The sequence below is a fragment of the Pseudochaenichthys georgianus genome, unplaced genomic scaffold (assembly GCF_902827115.2).
Source record: "Pseudochaenichthys georgianus unplaced genomic scaffold, fPseGeo1.2 scaffold_335_arrow_ctg1, whole genome shotgun sequence".
NCBI lineage: Eukaryota > Metazoa > Chordata > Actinopteri > Perciformes > Channichthyidae > Pseudochaenichthys > Pseudochaenichthys georgianus.
In genome coordinates, this window is record NW_027262959.1 from 205,598 (window position 1) to 219,477 (window position 13,880).

At 54.5% G+C, this 13,880-nt stretch overlaps 1 protein-coding gene across 1 annotated transcript in view; it reads right to left on the reverse strand.

Moving 5' to 3' along the window:
• Positions 1-13,880, reverse strand: part of LOC117442195 (titin-like) — a 193,814-nt gene that overhangs the window by 129,955 nt on the left and 49,979 nt on the right. The window contains 11 exon segments of the mRNA XM_071202368.1: positions 405-686; positions 866-1,432; positions 1,615-1,893; positions 2,372-6,043; positions 6,993-7,043; positions 10,197-10,385; positions 10,491-10,601; positions 11,069-11,353; positions 11,432-11,663; positions 12,136-12,304; positions 13,652-13,793. Of these exon segments, the coding sequence (XP_071058469.1) occupies positions 405-686; positions 866-1,432; positions 1,615-1,893; positions 2,372-6,043; positions 6,993-7,043; positions 10,197-10,385; positions 10,491-10,601; positions 11,069-11,353; positions 11,432-11,663; positions 12,136-12,304; positions 13,652-13,793 (5,979 nt within the window).

Below are 13,880 nucleotides of genomic sequence, written 5' to 3' on the forward strand. Positions count from 1 at the left end.
CTTAGTTATTACTTATGTTTAAGGTACCACGTGGAAACTCTATTTACTAAGGGCGTGGTAGCAGTAGCATGGAACAGCCTACTGTCTGGTTTACATTTACTTTGCACTTATCTCCCGTCTACAAAAGCCCCGTCTGCTCCGATGCATCTCAACAACACTATACACGTCACGGTTCTGTGGATCTCCTTTGGGAGCAGATGAAGCGTTGTGGTTTGGCCTCAGGGATCGATCCATGAGCTCAACCAAAGGCACGCGTCAGAAGTGCTTTGAAGCAGACTACATGCGCCTAGCTGTGGTTCTGTGGAAGTGCTTTGAAGCACACTAAGTGGGCCTAGCTGTGGTTCTGTGGAAGTGCTTTGAAGCAGACTACATGCGCCTAGCTGTGGTTCTGTGTAGCTACACACCTTTCACTGCGACCTTGGTGCTGCAGCTCTCGCAGCCCGACTCATTGAGCACCTCGCAGGTGAAGCTCCCGCTGTCACTCAACGTGACGTCCTTTATCTCGAGAGTGGTGACCCCGTCCTTCAGACTGATCTCGTACCGGCCGCCCGCCGACAGCTGGCTGTTATCAAAGAACCACGAGGTGTGCAGCTCAGGCGACCCTGTGACGGAGCACTGCAGCCGGGCGGTGCTGCCCTGTCTCCAGGACGAACTCGCCTCCAGCCTCTTCACAAAGCCCGGCGGCTCTGCAGAGCAGGTGGTGAGAGAGGACCAGATGAAGAGGGCGTTCACATAACGACCACGAAGACGGGACACGTTAAAGAAGAAGACATGACAGAAGACACGGTGTCACTTCTCAGCACGACAGATTTGAAACAGCTTCAAATGCTGCCGTGAGCATGAAAAGCAACTAGACAGCGCTTACCTTGGACCTTCACGGAGGTGGCGCACGAGGCGCTGCCCGCTTCGTTCGTCACGGTGCACACGTAGCTCCCACAGTCTCTCAGCGTGGTCTTTAGGATATCAAGAGTGACGGCCTTATCCTCAAAGGACAGCTTACAGTCCGGAGACTGGTGCACCTTCCTACCGTCTCTTGTCCAGGACACCGTGACCCCGGTGTCCTCGTCCACCTGAGCCTCCAGGTGCAGAGGGGCCCCGACCACAGCAGCCACCGGGCCCAGAGGCTGCACGAAGCTGGGCCTCTCCACCACCCGCAGCTCCATGCCGCTCTCGGCCGAGCCGACGCTGTTGGACAGCTGGCACACGTAGAGCCCCCGGTCTGAAGGCTCCAGCCGGGTTATCTCAAGAGTGTGCTTATTCTGTTCACAAGACAGGTGGTAGTGTGCCGGCGCTTTGGGCAGGGCCCGGCTGTCTTTGAGCCAGACCACACTCAGTGGGGCAGACCCCGTGACCTCACACTGTATCAGAGCCCTCTGTCCAGCACACCCTGTCTGAGGCCCAGGCTTAGTGCTAAAGGCGGGGGAGCATTGCTCTAAGGGTTAGAGAACACAAAGACATTAGGAGAACATGTTGAACCGGGTTCCGGACCAACGCCTGCCGGTGACAGAAGCTCTCCAGCGGAACAAGAACAGGTTCAACCAACTGGTCAGAACCAGCAAAGGATGGAAGAAACCCAAAACCAGCGAAGAAGAAGGAAGCGTGCTTTGCTCTTACCCGTCACTTTGAGGGAGGCGGAGCATTCGTCAGAGCCGTGCTGATTGGTCGCCCTACAGGAGTATTGCCCGTTGTCCTCTCTGTTGGGGCTCAGCAGCTCCAGAGAGGAGGTCCTGGCGCGACTGAGAATCCTGTATTTCTCTCCTCCTCTGATTGGCTGGCCGTCTTTGAGCCACTTGAAGCTCACATTCGGAGCGTCTTCAGTTTCACATTCGAACTTGGCCATGCTGCCGGTGTTGGTCTCCACCGGGGCGACCCGGTGCCTGAACACTGGCTTCACTGTGGAGGGAAGCAGAAACACAGTTAGCACACAGCGAGGAGACATGGACGATGAGGGGGTGCTGGTGGTGGGATGAGTGGACCTGGATGGGAGGTGCAACACATGGGAGTCCTGCTGTGACCGTGGAGGAGGAAATGGGTTAGGGTGAAGATGTGATGACACTGGGACACGAGAACGCATGCAGAGAGGAATGGACCAGGAAGCAGGACGGATGCAAGATGGAAGGAAAGGAGCCAAGGTGATTCCTCGAGAGGATAAAGGATGTGGGTGATGTGTGGAGCGATGGACCAAAGTGCTGTTTGTTAAAAACCTGAAACATCCCGATATCATTTTACTGAGCAAACGCCCAAAGAGACCTTCAGGTTTTTAAGATGAAGTCGCACACTAGCTAGTGGTTCATTACAACATGAGATCACAGGCAGAGCTTTAGAAGCGGTGAGGTTAGTTGATGATAGTAAAGAACGGCCATCATCAAACCTCTGGAGCCCACAGTGAGTCGTGAAGACGTCGCCGTCCTGCCGGCCTGGTTCTCGGCCTCACAGACAAACTCGCCCTGATGCCTCTCCTTCGCCACTGAGTGGATAGCTAGTGTGTATGTGTCTTGGTCTGCAGAACACTTGAACTCTTTTCCAGATTCCAGCAGTTTGCCGTTAAAAAGCCAGTTCACTTTGGCCACATATTTGATGGTGGCAGTAAAAACGGCCTTACCGTTTTCCTCCACGCAAACATCTTCCAGAGAGCTAACGACAACGGGACAATCAGCCAGACTGTCGGAGGACTCGCTGAGCATGACGGCCTCCGAGAGGTACTCTTCTCTGGTTTCTCTGTGGACACTAACATCCACACGATGTTCAGCAGGGATCTGACCCGCGGGCCCGGGTCTGCTCGCCTCAGCGGCGCCGGCAGTCCTCTCTGAACGGACCGTCTTTCTGCTCACCTGCCGTGACTCGTGAACCTCGGTCCGGCTCTGAACCGTCGCGCTTCGGAAGGAAGCGCTGGCTTCTGTTCTGACGGCTGCGCACTGGGACACATCGGGAGGAAACCCAACGGCGCTCTCTGCCAGCACCTTGGAGTCCACCACAGAGGATAAGACCTCTCTGCAGGGCTCTGAGCCGAGCAGCACCTTCTGAGGCGTGTCCACTTGCATGGTGCCCGGCTGCTCTGCGGTGAGACTCTGCTGCTCCTGGAAGAGCAGAGCGTGCAGAGCGACCTGCAGCTCAGACCTGAGGTCCGCCGTCTGAGGGTATTGCCCTTCAAAGGACATGGTGATCTCCATGGGGACGCCTGGAGATGTGATCAGATATGTAGATGAGGCCCGTCTGGGCTCTCTCTGGACCTTCACCTCCTGCACCTGCACCGCCTCTAACCGGCCCACGACGTCGGCCAGAAGCACCGGCTGATCGCTGGCCACCGCCGACTGCAGAGCGTCTCTGAGCTGACGCCGTATATTCAGACTGGACGCTTTGGGGATCTGAATGAGGAAGTTGAGCTCTTTGGGGAGGGTCGGAGCGTCCTGACACTCATGGACGAACCGAGGGCCTTCCGGCTGCGTCCGCACGCTGACCATCGAGGCTTCAGACGTCTGAATCTCACTGGACCGCTCTCCCACAAGGACCTGCTTCTCTTCTAGCAGCACAGACTGTCGCACCGACTGGCCTTCTTGGATCTGGACTGCGAAGTCCTGCTCCGCGGCCGCTAAGACAGCACAGCTTTCAGTAGCAATGGCCTTCTCCTCTATAAAGACGGTGTTCTTGGGGATCTTCGGTTCGACCTTCATTGCAGGCGTGCATTTCTCCTCAGCTTGAATGCTGTCCGTGTGGCCCTCTTCCAGGCTGCGAGTGTCTGAAACACTCAGAGACTGCTTGATGTTCCAGCAGTCCTCTTTCTGGACCAGCGCTCGCTGCTGCTGAACGTCAGTGATGATTGGCGTCTCCTTGGGTAGCGCCATCTGCTGGCAGGAGACCATGAGGATGTTCGGAGGCCGGGGCTCGGTCCGAAGCTGGGTCTGAACCCCGGTCACCGACACATCCAGGTCCGAGTGATAATCTGCTGTGATCTCCCGCCTCTGCTCTGAGCTAGCTGCATGCTTCCTAGCCTTCTCCTGTTTCTGTGCTGCCACCTGCTGGTCAGGTTGGGAGACCGTAATGATCCCTTCCTTTGGCAGAACTGATAGGGAGTGAACTGACTGCAGGTATTTAGTTGGCGGTGACTCTTTCTTCGGCTGAACGGACACCGCGGCAGTCTTTGCTGAGAACTCGGAGCTTGCCTCACAGACCGCCGTCCTGTGGTCTTCTGCAGTCACTGAATGCAACACGGCGGGACTCTTCCTGGCCTCAGCCTGCTCGACCGGAGGCCTCTCACTGCTGAACCTGCCCTCAGACTGCAGGACGTCCTGGTCCCTGATCACCTGCAGGTTCAGGAGTCTCTCTCCCTCCTGCTGAGGCTGCAGACTCACAGACGAGTCTAACCCCGGAAGCCGCCCCGCCTGCTCCCCCTGCAGCTGGTACTTCTCTTCAGCAGACACCGCTGATCTATAGAGAAGGTCTTTGTGGGGGGTGAGGCTCTCCTGGTCCGGTCTGTGGATGTGAAACTCCTGCTCTTTGGATAAAGCCAAGCGGGTCTCGCTCATTGGTGCTAGAACTGGTTTAGATGGTTCTGTCTCAATCAGAGGCCGAGAGGCTGCATCTAAAGCTGCCAGCGGCTCCGAGTGCCTCTCGGTGACGGGCAGCTGCCCTGCAGACTGGGCCGAGTACAGGATCTTAACCCCTTCTGTGACCCTGAAGCTCCTCTCCTCCTCCGGCCTGAGGGTCACGCCCGAGCTTTCATCAAGGATCGGCAGGTGGGTGTCCACTTGGAGCCCGCTAACGAGCTGCCGGGCTTCAATACAAGTGCTGACCTGCTCTGGGACCCGGTCTGTCAGGGCCTCGGCCCTCACGGAGCTGAGTGGCAGGACCTGTTGGGACGTGGCCGACATCCGCTTCGTCAGCCTCTCTTTGGCCGGCTGGAGCTCTACGGTCTCTGGGCTGAGGATCCGCTCGGAGTGCTGCTCGGTGATCTTCTGCCTCTCCTGGACCGAGGAGAGGAACGTGGCCGTGTGAAGCTGTTTCACGGGAACAGCTGAGACCTGAGGGGGGTGGCTGGGCGCCACAGAAACCCTCTCCTGTATGTGGTGCGCCTGCAGCACCGCGGCCTGCTGGGTAATCTGCTCACGGTGCAGGGTGGCGGCGGAGATATCCAGCTCCCTGAGGGTGCCCACCTCCTCACTCGGGATGACCTGCCGGTCCTCAGTACTGATGGTGTAGATCATCTGGTCCGACAGAGTCCTCTTCTGGTACAGCCTGGACTCTGTGGTCTGTTCGGTCATGGAGACTTTCAGACCTTTAGTCTTCTGAGCTGTGCACACCAGCAGCTCTGCAGAGCACGAGGCCTCCCCATGGTGGTTGGAGGCCTTGCAGGTGTACACGCCGCTGTGCTCTAGTTTCACTCCTTTGATGTTAATGAAGCCCGATCCATCTGGGTTGTTCACAATGATACAGAACCCGCCGGGCTGGATGTGCAGGCTGCCTTTAAACCACTGCACGCTGGGGGAAGGGTCTCCGGTCACAGCGTACCTAAAGAACGCCTGACCGCCCTCCGACCGCTGCTGGGACTCGATGGCTTTAGTGAACTCTGGGGGGGTCCCTGCTGCTGCAGACCTCTTCCCGTCTCCTCTCTCCTGCTTGTCCGGCTCCTTCACCTCAACGTGCAGGTGAGAGGTGCAGGTGGACTGGCCAAATCTGTTGCTGACGGTGCAGACGTACTCGCCCTCAGACTCCCTCTGGACCCTGTTAATCACTAAGCTGTACTCGTCTCGCTCGTGGACCAGCGTGTGCGCGGGGGAGCTGGTGATGGGCTGCCCCTTGTGGAGCCACTGCACCACGGGCGTGGGGAAGCCGGACACCGTGACGGTGAACCGAGCAGTTCCTCCCATGGTCACAGCGGCTGGAGAGAGCTTGCTGAGGAAAACTGGCTTCTCTTTTTTCTTCTCCAAAGAACTGGAGAAACGTTTGGAATCTGGTTTGAGTTCAAGTGCTCTGGTTCTATCTGGGAGCTGGAGGCCAGTGCTGTCCCAGGTGTCCTCTTCCACCACGAGGGTCGAGCTAGAGAAGGCTTGGGTAATGACAATCAAAAGTTAAGTCAGACATGCAATAACAGTATAACCTATCACACGTAAACGTGAACCTGTTCAGCCCGAGCCTGTTTCAGGCCTCAGGCTCCGAAAGGACCTTCCCAGAACAAAGGACCATCTCTTCTAGAAGGGTGACATTAATAACCTCTGTCCTAAAGGTAACGATAAACCTGTGAGTGGGATGCAGAAGAGTCAGAATCAATATAGATGTTTATATATATATATATCTATATAGATATATAGATATATATATAGATATATATATATATATATATAGATGCCGTGAGACACAGTCTCGAGAAAAACCGTGGGGGGGCCCCTGGGGGTTAACAGAGAGACAACTCTGCCTCCGATGGAGACAGAGATGCAGTTAGCTTGATATACGATCTGCAGGTGGATCCTGAGTTAAAGAGGCCCTATTCTTCTTCTGTGGTGTTCGATCTCCTGTAGTTACATAGGTGTTAGTGTAGATGGTCTGCAAAGGCTAACATCCATGTGTTTCCTCCAGACGGAGTTTCTCTTCCACACACTTTTGTGTTCTGAAAACATAGTTTGCACAAGTGTAAATAAAACTCCGATACGTTGTCAATTGAAATACTCGTAAAAGATTTTGAAACATCAAATGTACTTGAATACACGGCAACCTGAAGAAGAAAAAGTGAAAGAGGCCTTATTATTCTTCTTCTGTGGTGTTCCCTCTCCTGTAGTCTGTTCTATAGATGTTAGTGCATGTAAAAGGTCTGCAAAGGCTACACTCCCTGTGTCCTTGTTTTGGAAGTATGGTTTGTGTAAACAACTTCAAATACTCGAAAAACATTTTGAAACATGAAATGTACTTGAATACCCGGCAACCTGAAGAAACAGTCATAACAAAGTACATCCTCCTTAGCTGGGACATTAGAAACAGTTTACGACGCGGAGGATATTTACCTTTGGAATGGTCGCGGACCTGAGCTGCAGGCTTCTGGTCCTCTGCAGTGACTGTAGGGACACAGACGGGCACACGTTAGCATCACTCTCAAACCGGACGTCTCATACGGTGTCTGTTAGAATCAGTGACAGCCCGTGCATCCACACACTCCCTTTGCCTAGTGGACTACAGTTCCTGCATGCTCCCCTGGACCCTAAGGGTGCAGCAGCACCTCAGGGTAGTGGCCCTGGCTCTTATGAAGTCAGTAAAGCGGGCCCCAAAGAGCCTCGGCCCCGAGTGAAGCGTCCCTGCTGGCTGTGTGGGAGAGCAGTGTGAGGGCCAGAGAGGCCGAGAGCAGAAGGACCAGAAGCATGCAGATGCCAACCTTTCGTCTGTTTCAAAGCGGGTCCCACAGTGTTAACATTCACGCGGCACAGGGGGCCGTCGTGTTTCACAGAGAAACACACAGAGTCCTCAACACTCAACCGCTTGTAAAGCCAAAGGACAAACGGCGTGGGGAGCCCCATCGTGACGCAACACAGGGGGGCGCTGTGGGGGCTCCTGAGCAGCTCCGGGGGGAGCTTGATGAGGAAGTCGGGGGAGCCTCGCTTGTCCTGAGGGAGGATGTCTGGGAAGTGCATCTGCTTGATGAGGCTGTAGGGAGGAGACTCCCCCAGACTCTCCGCCTCCTCCGGCTTGTCGGGCTCAGGGAGGTCTCGAGACCCCCTGTCCGTCTGAGACGCTTTACGCACAGGATCGCTAGGGATTGAGGTTTCTGCTTTGAGACTCGCTTCTTTGGCTGGGTGAGATAAAGTTAGGGAGAGTCATTAGAGAGGATACCTCATGAACACTGAAGGGGTTAGTAGGATGGATGGGGGGGGGTTAGGGAGCGGAGCTGGAACAGCGGGTTACTCTACATCCTGCCGGTGACAGGTAGGGATGCCCCGACCCAGCGGGACGTAGTCAGGAAACACACATATATAAGAGAACCACTCGGGCTGACTGCCGTCCTCTGATGCTCTGAGCGAGCAGTACCCTCATGCTAACAGAGGCTGGGATGCTTTCTGGGCTCAGAACTCATCAGTAGAATATAATGTTATTATGACGTTAAAATGTTATCTTGTTTTGTTAAACAAATTCAGATATTAGAGGGAAATATGACGTGTTAAGTTTTTATACACTATATATATATATATATATATATACACTGCGTCTTTATAACTACTAATGCATATATTAAGACAAATGCATTCATTATTTATTTCCTTATCATTTCAATTGTTTGCTTCTATGCAAAATAACCAACATAGATGTCAAGAGAAAACTAAAGGATAACCTTTAGACTTTGGGATGGCTAAATATATAATGTAACATCATATGCCTCCAGCTGCTATCAGAAAACAAAGAACACTTGTTTGGGGGCATAAGGCTCGATCGGGGCATCCCTATCTACAGGCTGAGAGGAAAGGAAGAGGCGGGGAGGCGCAGGAGAGGGAGCGGGGGGGGTGGATGGACCAGATGGTAAAAAAGAGAGAGTAAGCACCTTCCACCGTGAGCTGGGCGGAGCAGCTGTTCTGCCCGTGCTGGTTAGCGGTGGTGCAGCAGTACAAACCCTGATCCAACACGCCAACGCCCTGGATGACCAGGGACAGCAGCCTGCCGCTCTGAGAGCTCCTCACCCGCTCACAGTCCACCACACCGTGGCCGTTATGATCCCACGCCACCCCGGTGAAGGGCTGCCCCTCCACCAGGCAGCTGAACTCGGCCATCTCGCCGCTTTGCACCTGGACGTCGCTCATTTCCACCAGCAGCCGGGGGCGGGCTGAGCTCTGAAAGCTGCTGTCAGAGCTCATCTCCACCGAGCTCTGCGTCTCAGCCGTCCTCCAGGACAGGGACGAGCTCTCAGACAGCGTCTCAGTAAAAACACTCTGACTGACACTCCCACGGATCATCGCACTAGCTAAGGCTGTCCCATCTGGGCAGTAAAGAGAGTACAGAGTTAGGTCAACACAGCATCATTGTCCCTCCGGTGTTCCAGGAGCTGGAGGAGCGCTGAGGTCAGTCAGCATCAGGGGGGGGGGGGGGGGGGGGGTGACAGACTGCGGCTGCTTTCCACCGTCAATCATGCAAGCTTGACTGGAGCCAAGTCAAAACCAAATAAAAGCTAAGGACTAAGTCCGTGCTCGAGCATGAGGAACCGGAAGTCTCCAGAGTTCAGCTCTGATGGAGCATGCTGCATTCCTCTGAAATAAAGAGTCGTGAGATATCTGGTGAAGGAAGAGAGACGCTCATGCATCACGTGAGAGAAGAACCCCGGAAGATCACCGGTGCTCAGTGAGAGGTCGGACACAGACGCTGATAACGATATCTGTCGGCATGCTAGCAGACACTGCAGTCAGTTGAACGGTACCAGCAACCAAAGAAACACAGCACACGCTTCCTGAAGGCTGCTTGCACAAAGATGTTGATGTTAAGGATGAACTCTCCAGTCCCAAAATAAGAGAGTCTGGAGTTCCCCAGGGAAGCGTCCTGGGGCCTCTTCTATTCCTAATGATTTCATATCAAGTGATGTCTTTTTCTATGCAGATGATGTCTAATAGGTGCAAACCCTAAACACGGAGCGTATGATGGTTGGTAATTAGGTGAAGTTATAGTACATTCTCCATCTATCTGTTCTGCCAGAACTGAGCCTGGTTCATTTGGGTCTAGATGTTATTTATGTCTTTGTGCGAGCAGCCGCAGGAGAGCGAACACACTTCACCCTGAACCATGCAGCCTTTTATTGGCTCAATAAAGGGCTTTTATTTGTTCCAAGCATGCTTCTTTATATACTTGAAGCATGAAGTGCTTGTTAAGGACATAATAGAAATCTAAATATGATATATTGTTAGTTCTGGACAGCTACAATCCTCCGTTAGCTAACAGGTCATTTCAGGTCCGTTTCTAAATGAAAGAAAGAGAGGACTTGTTGTCACGGCGATACTCACAAAAACGCAAAAGGATAAAAAAAGAGGTGGAAATATCAACGTCTCAAGAGACCCGTTTGCAGATTAGAGACTCGCTTTGGGTGAATGTATCTCAGCAGGCTGTAACATGGAGCTGATTCCAACATCCACGACCAAGAGAAGACATGTTGAGCTGAAGACCAGCATGGTGGGTGAACATGCAGCAGAGTGTTGGACTCATGCAGGGAGACAGGTCGATCTGGAGCCTGGATCACTCACCGTCGATATTCAGAGTCGCAGCACAGGTGACCCTTCCTGCTGCGTTTGAGGCCATACATGAGTACTCTCCCTCGTGCTTGGAGAGGGTTTTAGAAATGTCCAACTGGTAGGTTTCACCAGAACGAGACATCCTGAAGATGTCTGAGTCCCTGACCTCTCTGTCGCCATAGAACCAGGACACCTGCAGATCTGCAGACACATGGTCACTCAGCAGCGTAACACCACGTATGATCAGAGGACTGCAGACATAATGTTCTGACAGCTTCTCTTCTTTAAACCAGGCGTGCTCCCTACCTTCCCCAGAGACGGTGCACTGGAACTGGGCCGGGAACCCCTCTGCGACCAGCAGGTCCCTCATGGGGGCTTTGAGCACCGGGGCAGAAACCCGGGATTCAGTCTCCTGAACTGAAGACAAACACATGAGCAGTGGTTATCAAGCAGGTTGTGTGTCACGTTTAAATATTCAACAACACTTGGTCAAACCGTTCTCACCGTTAGCTGTGTTCTCCTTATTGGATGAAACTCAATAAAACGTGCTGCATTTAAGAAAAGGACTCTCTTGAGGTGTTAAAAGAGTTGATGCTAATTCTCCTGCAGAATAAGTTGTTACGTCCCACGGCTGATCAGCTGTTTCTGCCAATACATATATTATGTTGTCCTCATGAAACATAGTCACGCTGACCTGAGAGAAGAACTCAAACCTCCTGGAGGTGAGCAATACTGATACATTTTAAATGTTATTATAGTTTTCTTGAAATAGTTCTCTATCTGTGTTTTACCTTTCTGTCCGCACCACGACACCAAGTCAAATTCCTCGTACGTGTCAACCTACCTGGTGATGCACCTGATTCTGATTCTGATGTAGAGCGTACCTTCGACGGTGAGGGTGGCGGAGCTCATGGCCTCTCCGAAGTCGTTCCTGGCGGCACAGCTGTAGACGGCGGCGTCCTCGGGGAAGACGTCCAGCAGCATCAGCGTGTGCTCGTTCTCGTCATGGAGCATCTTGCACTTTGAGTCTGTGATCAGCATCTGGGAGTCTTTGAACCAGGAGACCGTGGGCATCGGCAGGCCGCTCACCTGTACCATGAAGCGTACCGAGCGCCCGGAGGAAACGGTCTTGGGCTGCATCTGCAGCGCGATCTGAGGAGGCTCCGGCACTGAAGCACACGCAGAAACCTCAGAATATAGGACAACAGATGTATGGCATTGAAAACATGGAGGTGGAGGTCACTCACGCCTGACTCCGAGTCTCATGGTGGTCCGGTTCTTCCCGGCGATGAAGGTGTATTCGCCCGCGTCGCTCCTGAAGGTCTCCGTCACGGTGAGGCGGTGAGTCCTCCGGATGCAGACGTAGGTGAAGCGCTGCTCCACAGAGAACTGGATCTCCACGCCGTTCCTCAGCCAGCGGCCCTCCACCTCGTCCTCGTTCACCTCCAGCTCGAAGGTGGCGCGCTGCTTCTCCAGAACCTGACAATAAACCAGACCCAGGCTTTAATCCGGAGAACTGAGATCTGTTATAGTTCCAACGTGTCTTTAGCACTGTGAGTTGCCTTGTGTTGAAAGGTGCTATATAAATACATGTGCCTTGCATATAGTTATATCTGTATATCATCTTAGCTTTCAGTTGTGTAATCTTTAATCTTGCTTTTCATTCTTACCCTGTTGCTGTAAACCAACGTATTGTCCTTACGTAGTACAGGTTCTATGTAACGCAGCGGTTTCTCTGCACTCGACCCATCCTAGTGTTAGGAGCAGTGGGAGCAGTGTGGGGAACGGTGCCTTGCTCAGGGACACCTCAGTAGCACTTGGTCTCTCCGGGACTTGAACTGGTGACCTTCCAGTTGCCGAGCCAAGTCCCTATCGACTTGCCACCACCGCCTCATCTTATGCTATCTTATATCTGCAGCTCTGTGATTATGATGATCGTGACTCTACTCACGGTGATGTTCCTGCTGGCGGGTTCGGAGATCTTGATGTCCCGTCCCAGGACCCCCAGCGAGGCCTTGGACATGCTGGACCCGGCCACCGCGGTGTACTCTCCGGCGTCAGAGAGGCGCACCGACTGCAGCAGCAGCTGGTGGGCGAACTTATCTGAGGTCATCTTATATCTGCAGGAGACACAGCCGAGGCGGTCTGTCAGCAGACTGTTTGGGAGATATGTTCCTCGGCCCACAATAATAATAATACATGACACTTATCTAGCTTTGACCCAGTGTATGAGTCTGGACCGCCCTCACTGAGCACCTGCGACCCTGGACCGCCCTCACTGAGCACCTGCGACCCTGGACCGCCCTCACTGAGCACCTGCAACCCTGGACCGCCCTCACTGAGCACCTGCGACCCTGGACCGCCCTCACTGAGCACCTGCGACCCTGGACCGCCCTCACTGAGCACCTGCGACCCTGGACCGCCCTCACTGAGCACCTGCGACCCTGGACCGCCCTCACTGAGCACCTGCGACCCTGGACCGCCCTCACTGAGCACCTGCGACCCTGGACCGCCCTCACTGAGCACCTGCGACCCTGGACCGCCCTCACTGAGCACCTGCGACCCTGGACCGCCCTCACTGAGCACCTGCGACCCTGGACCGCCCTCACTGAGCACCTGCGACCCTGGACCGCCCTCACTGAGCACCTGCGACCCTGGACCGCCCTCACTGAGCACCTGCGACCCTGGACCGCCCTCACTGAGCACCTGCGACCCTGGACCGCCCTCACTGAGCACCTGCGACCCTGGACCGCCCTCACTGAGCACCTGCGACCCTGGACCGCCCTCACTGAGCACCTGCGACCCTGGACCGCCCTCACTGAGCACCTGCGACCCTGGACCGCCCTCACTGGGCACCTGCGACCCTGGACCGCCCTCACTGAGCACCTGCGACCCTGGACCGCCCTCACTGAGCACCTGCGACCCTGGACCGCCCTCACTGAGCTCCTGCGACCCTGGACCGCCCTCACTGAGCACCTGCGACCCTGGACCGCCCTCACTGAGCACCTGCGACCCTGGACCGCCCTCACTGAGCACCTGCGACCCTGGACCGCCCTCACTGAGCTCCTGCGACCCTGGACCGCCCTCACTGAGCACCTGCGACCCTGGACCGCCCTCACTGAGCACCTGCGACCCTGGACCGCCCTCACTGAGCACCTGCGACCCTGGACCGCCCTCACTGAGCACCTGCGACCCTGGGCTGCTCTCAGTGTGTGGTCTCCCTGTTCCTGCCTATATATACGTTTCATCTCGTGATGCACAATGTGATTATTCTCTCAGAACTAACTAAACACATCAGATATCACCTCCTGTCTGCATGTCTTGTGAAGCTCCAAATAAAGCATCAGTGTTTGCCATGAAAGTATGCTCTCTCCGTGTCTCTCCGAGTCTCCATTGCTTCAGAAGTTTCCATCACAGAAACCTTGTTGTCCACCTGTCTCGTGTCGGTGTGATCGGGGAGGGCTTACCTGTCGCACATCTCCAGCTCCTGGCCGTCCTTCATCCACATCACCTGCACGTTGGGCTCGGAGACCTCACACTCGAAGGTGGCCCTCTTCTTCTCCGTGACCTTCATGTCCTTCAGGTGCTTCGTGAACTCGACCACGCGCGCTGCAGCGGACAGAGAGAGCAAGTCACATTACATTCACTCAACACCGTAGGGATGCCTGGAAGCAGAGCGGAAAGGACCAAAGAGAG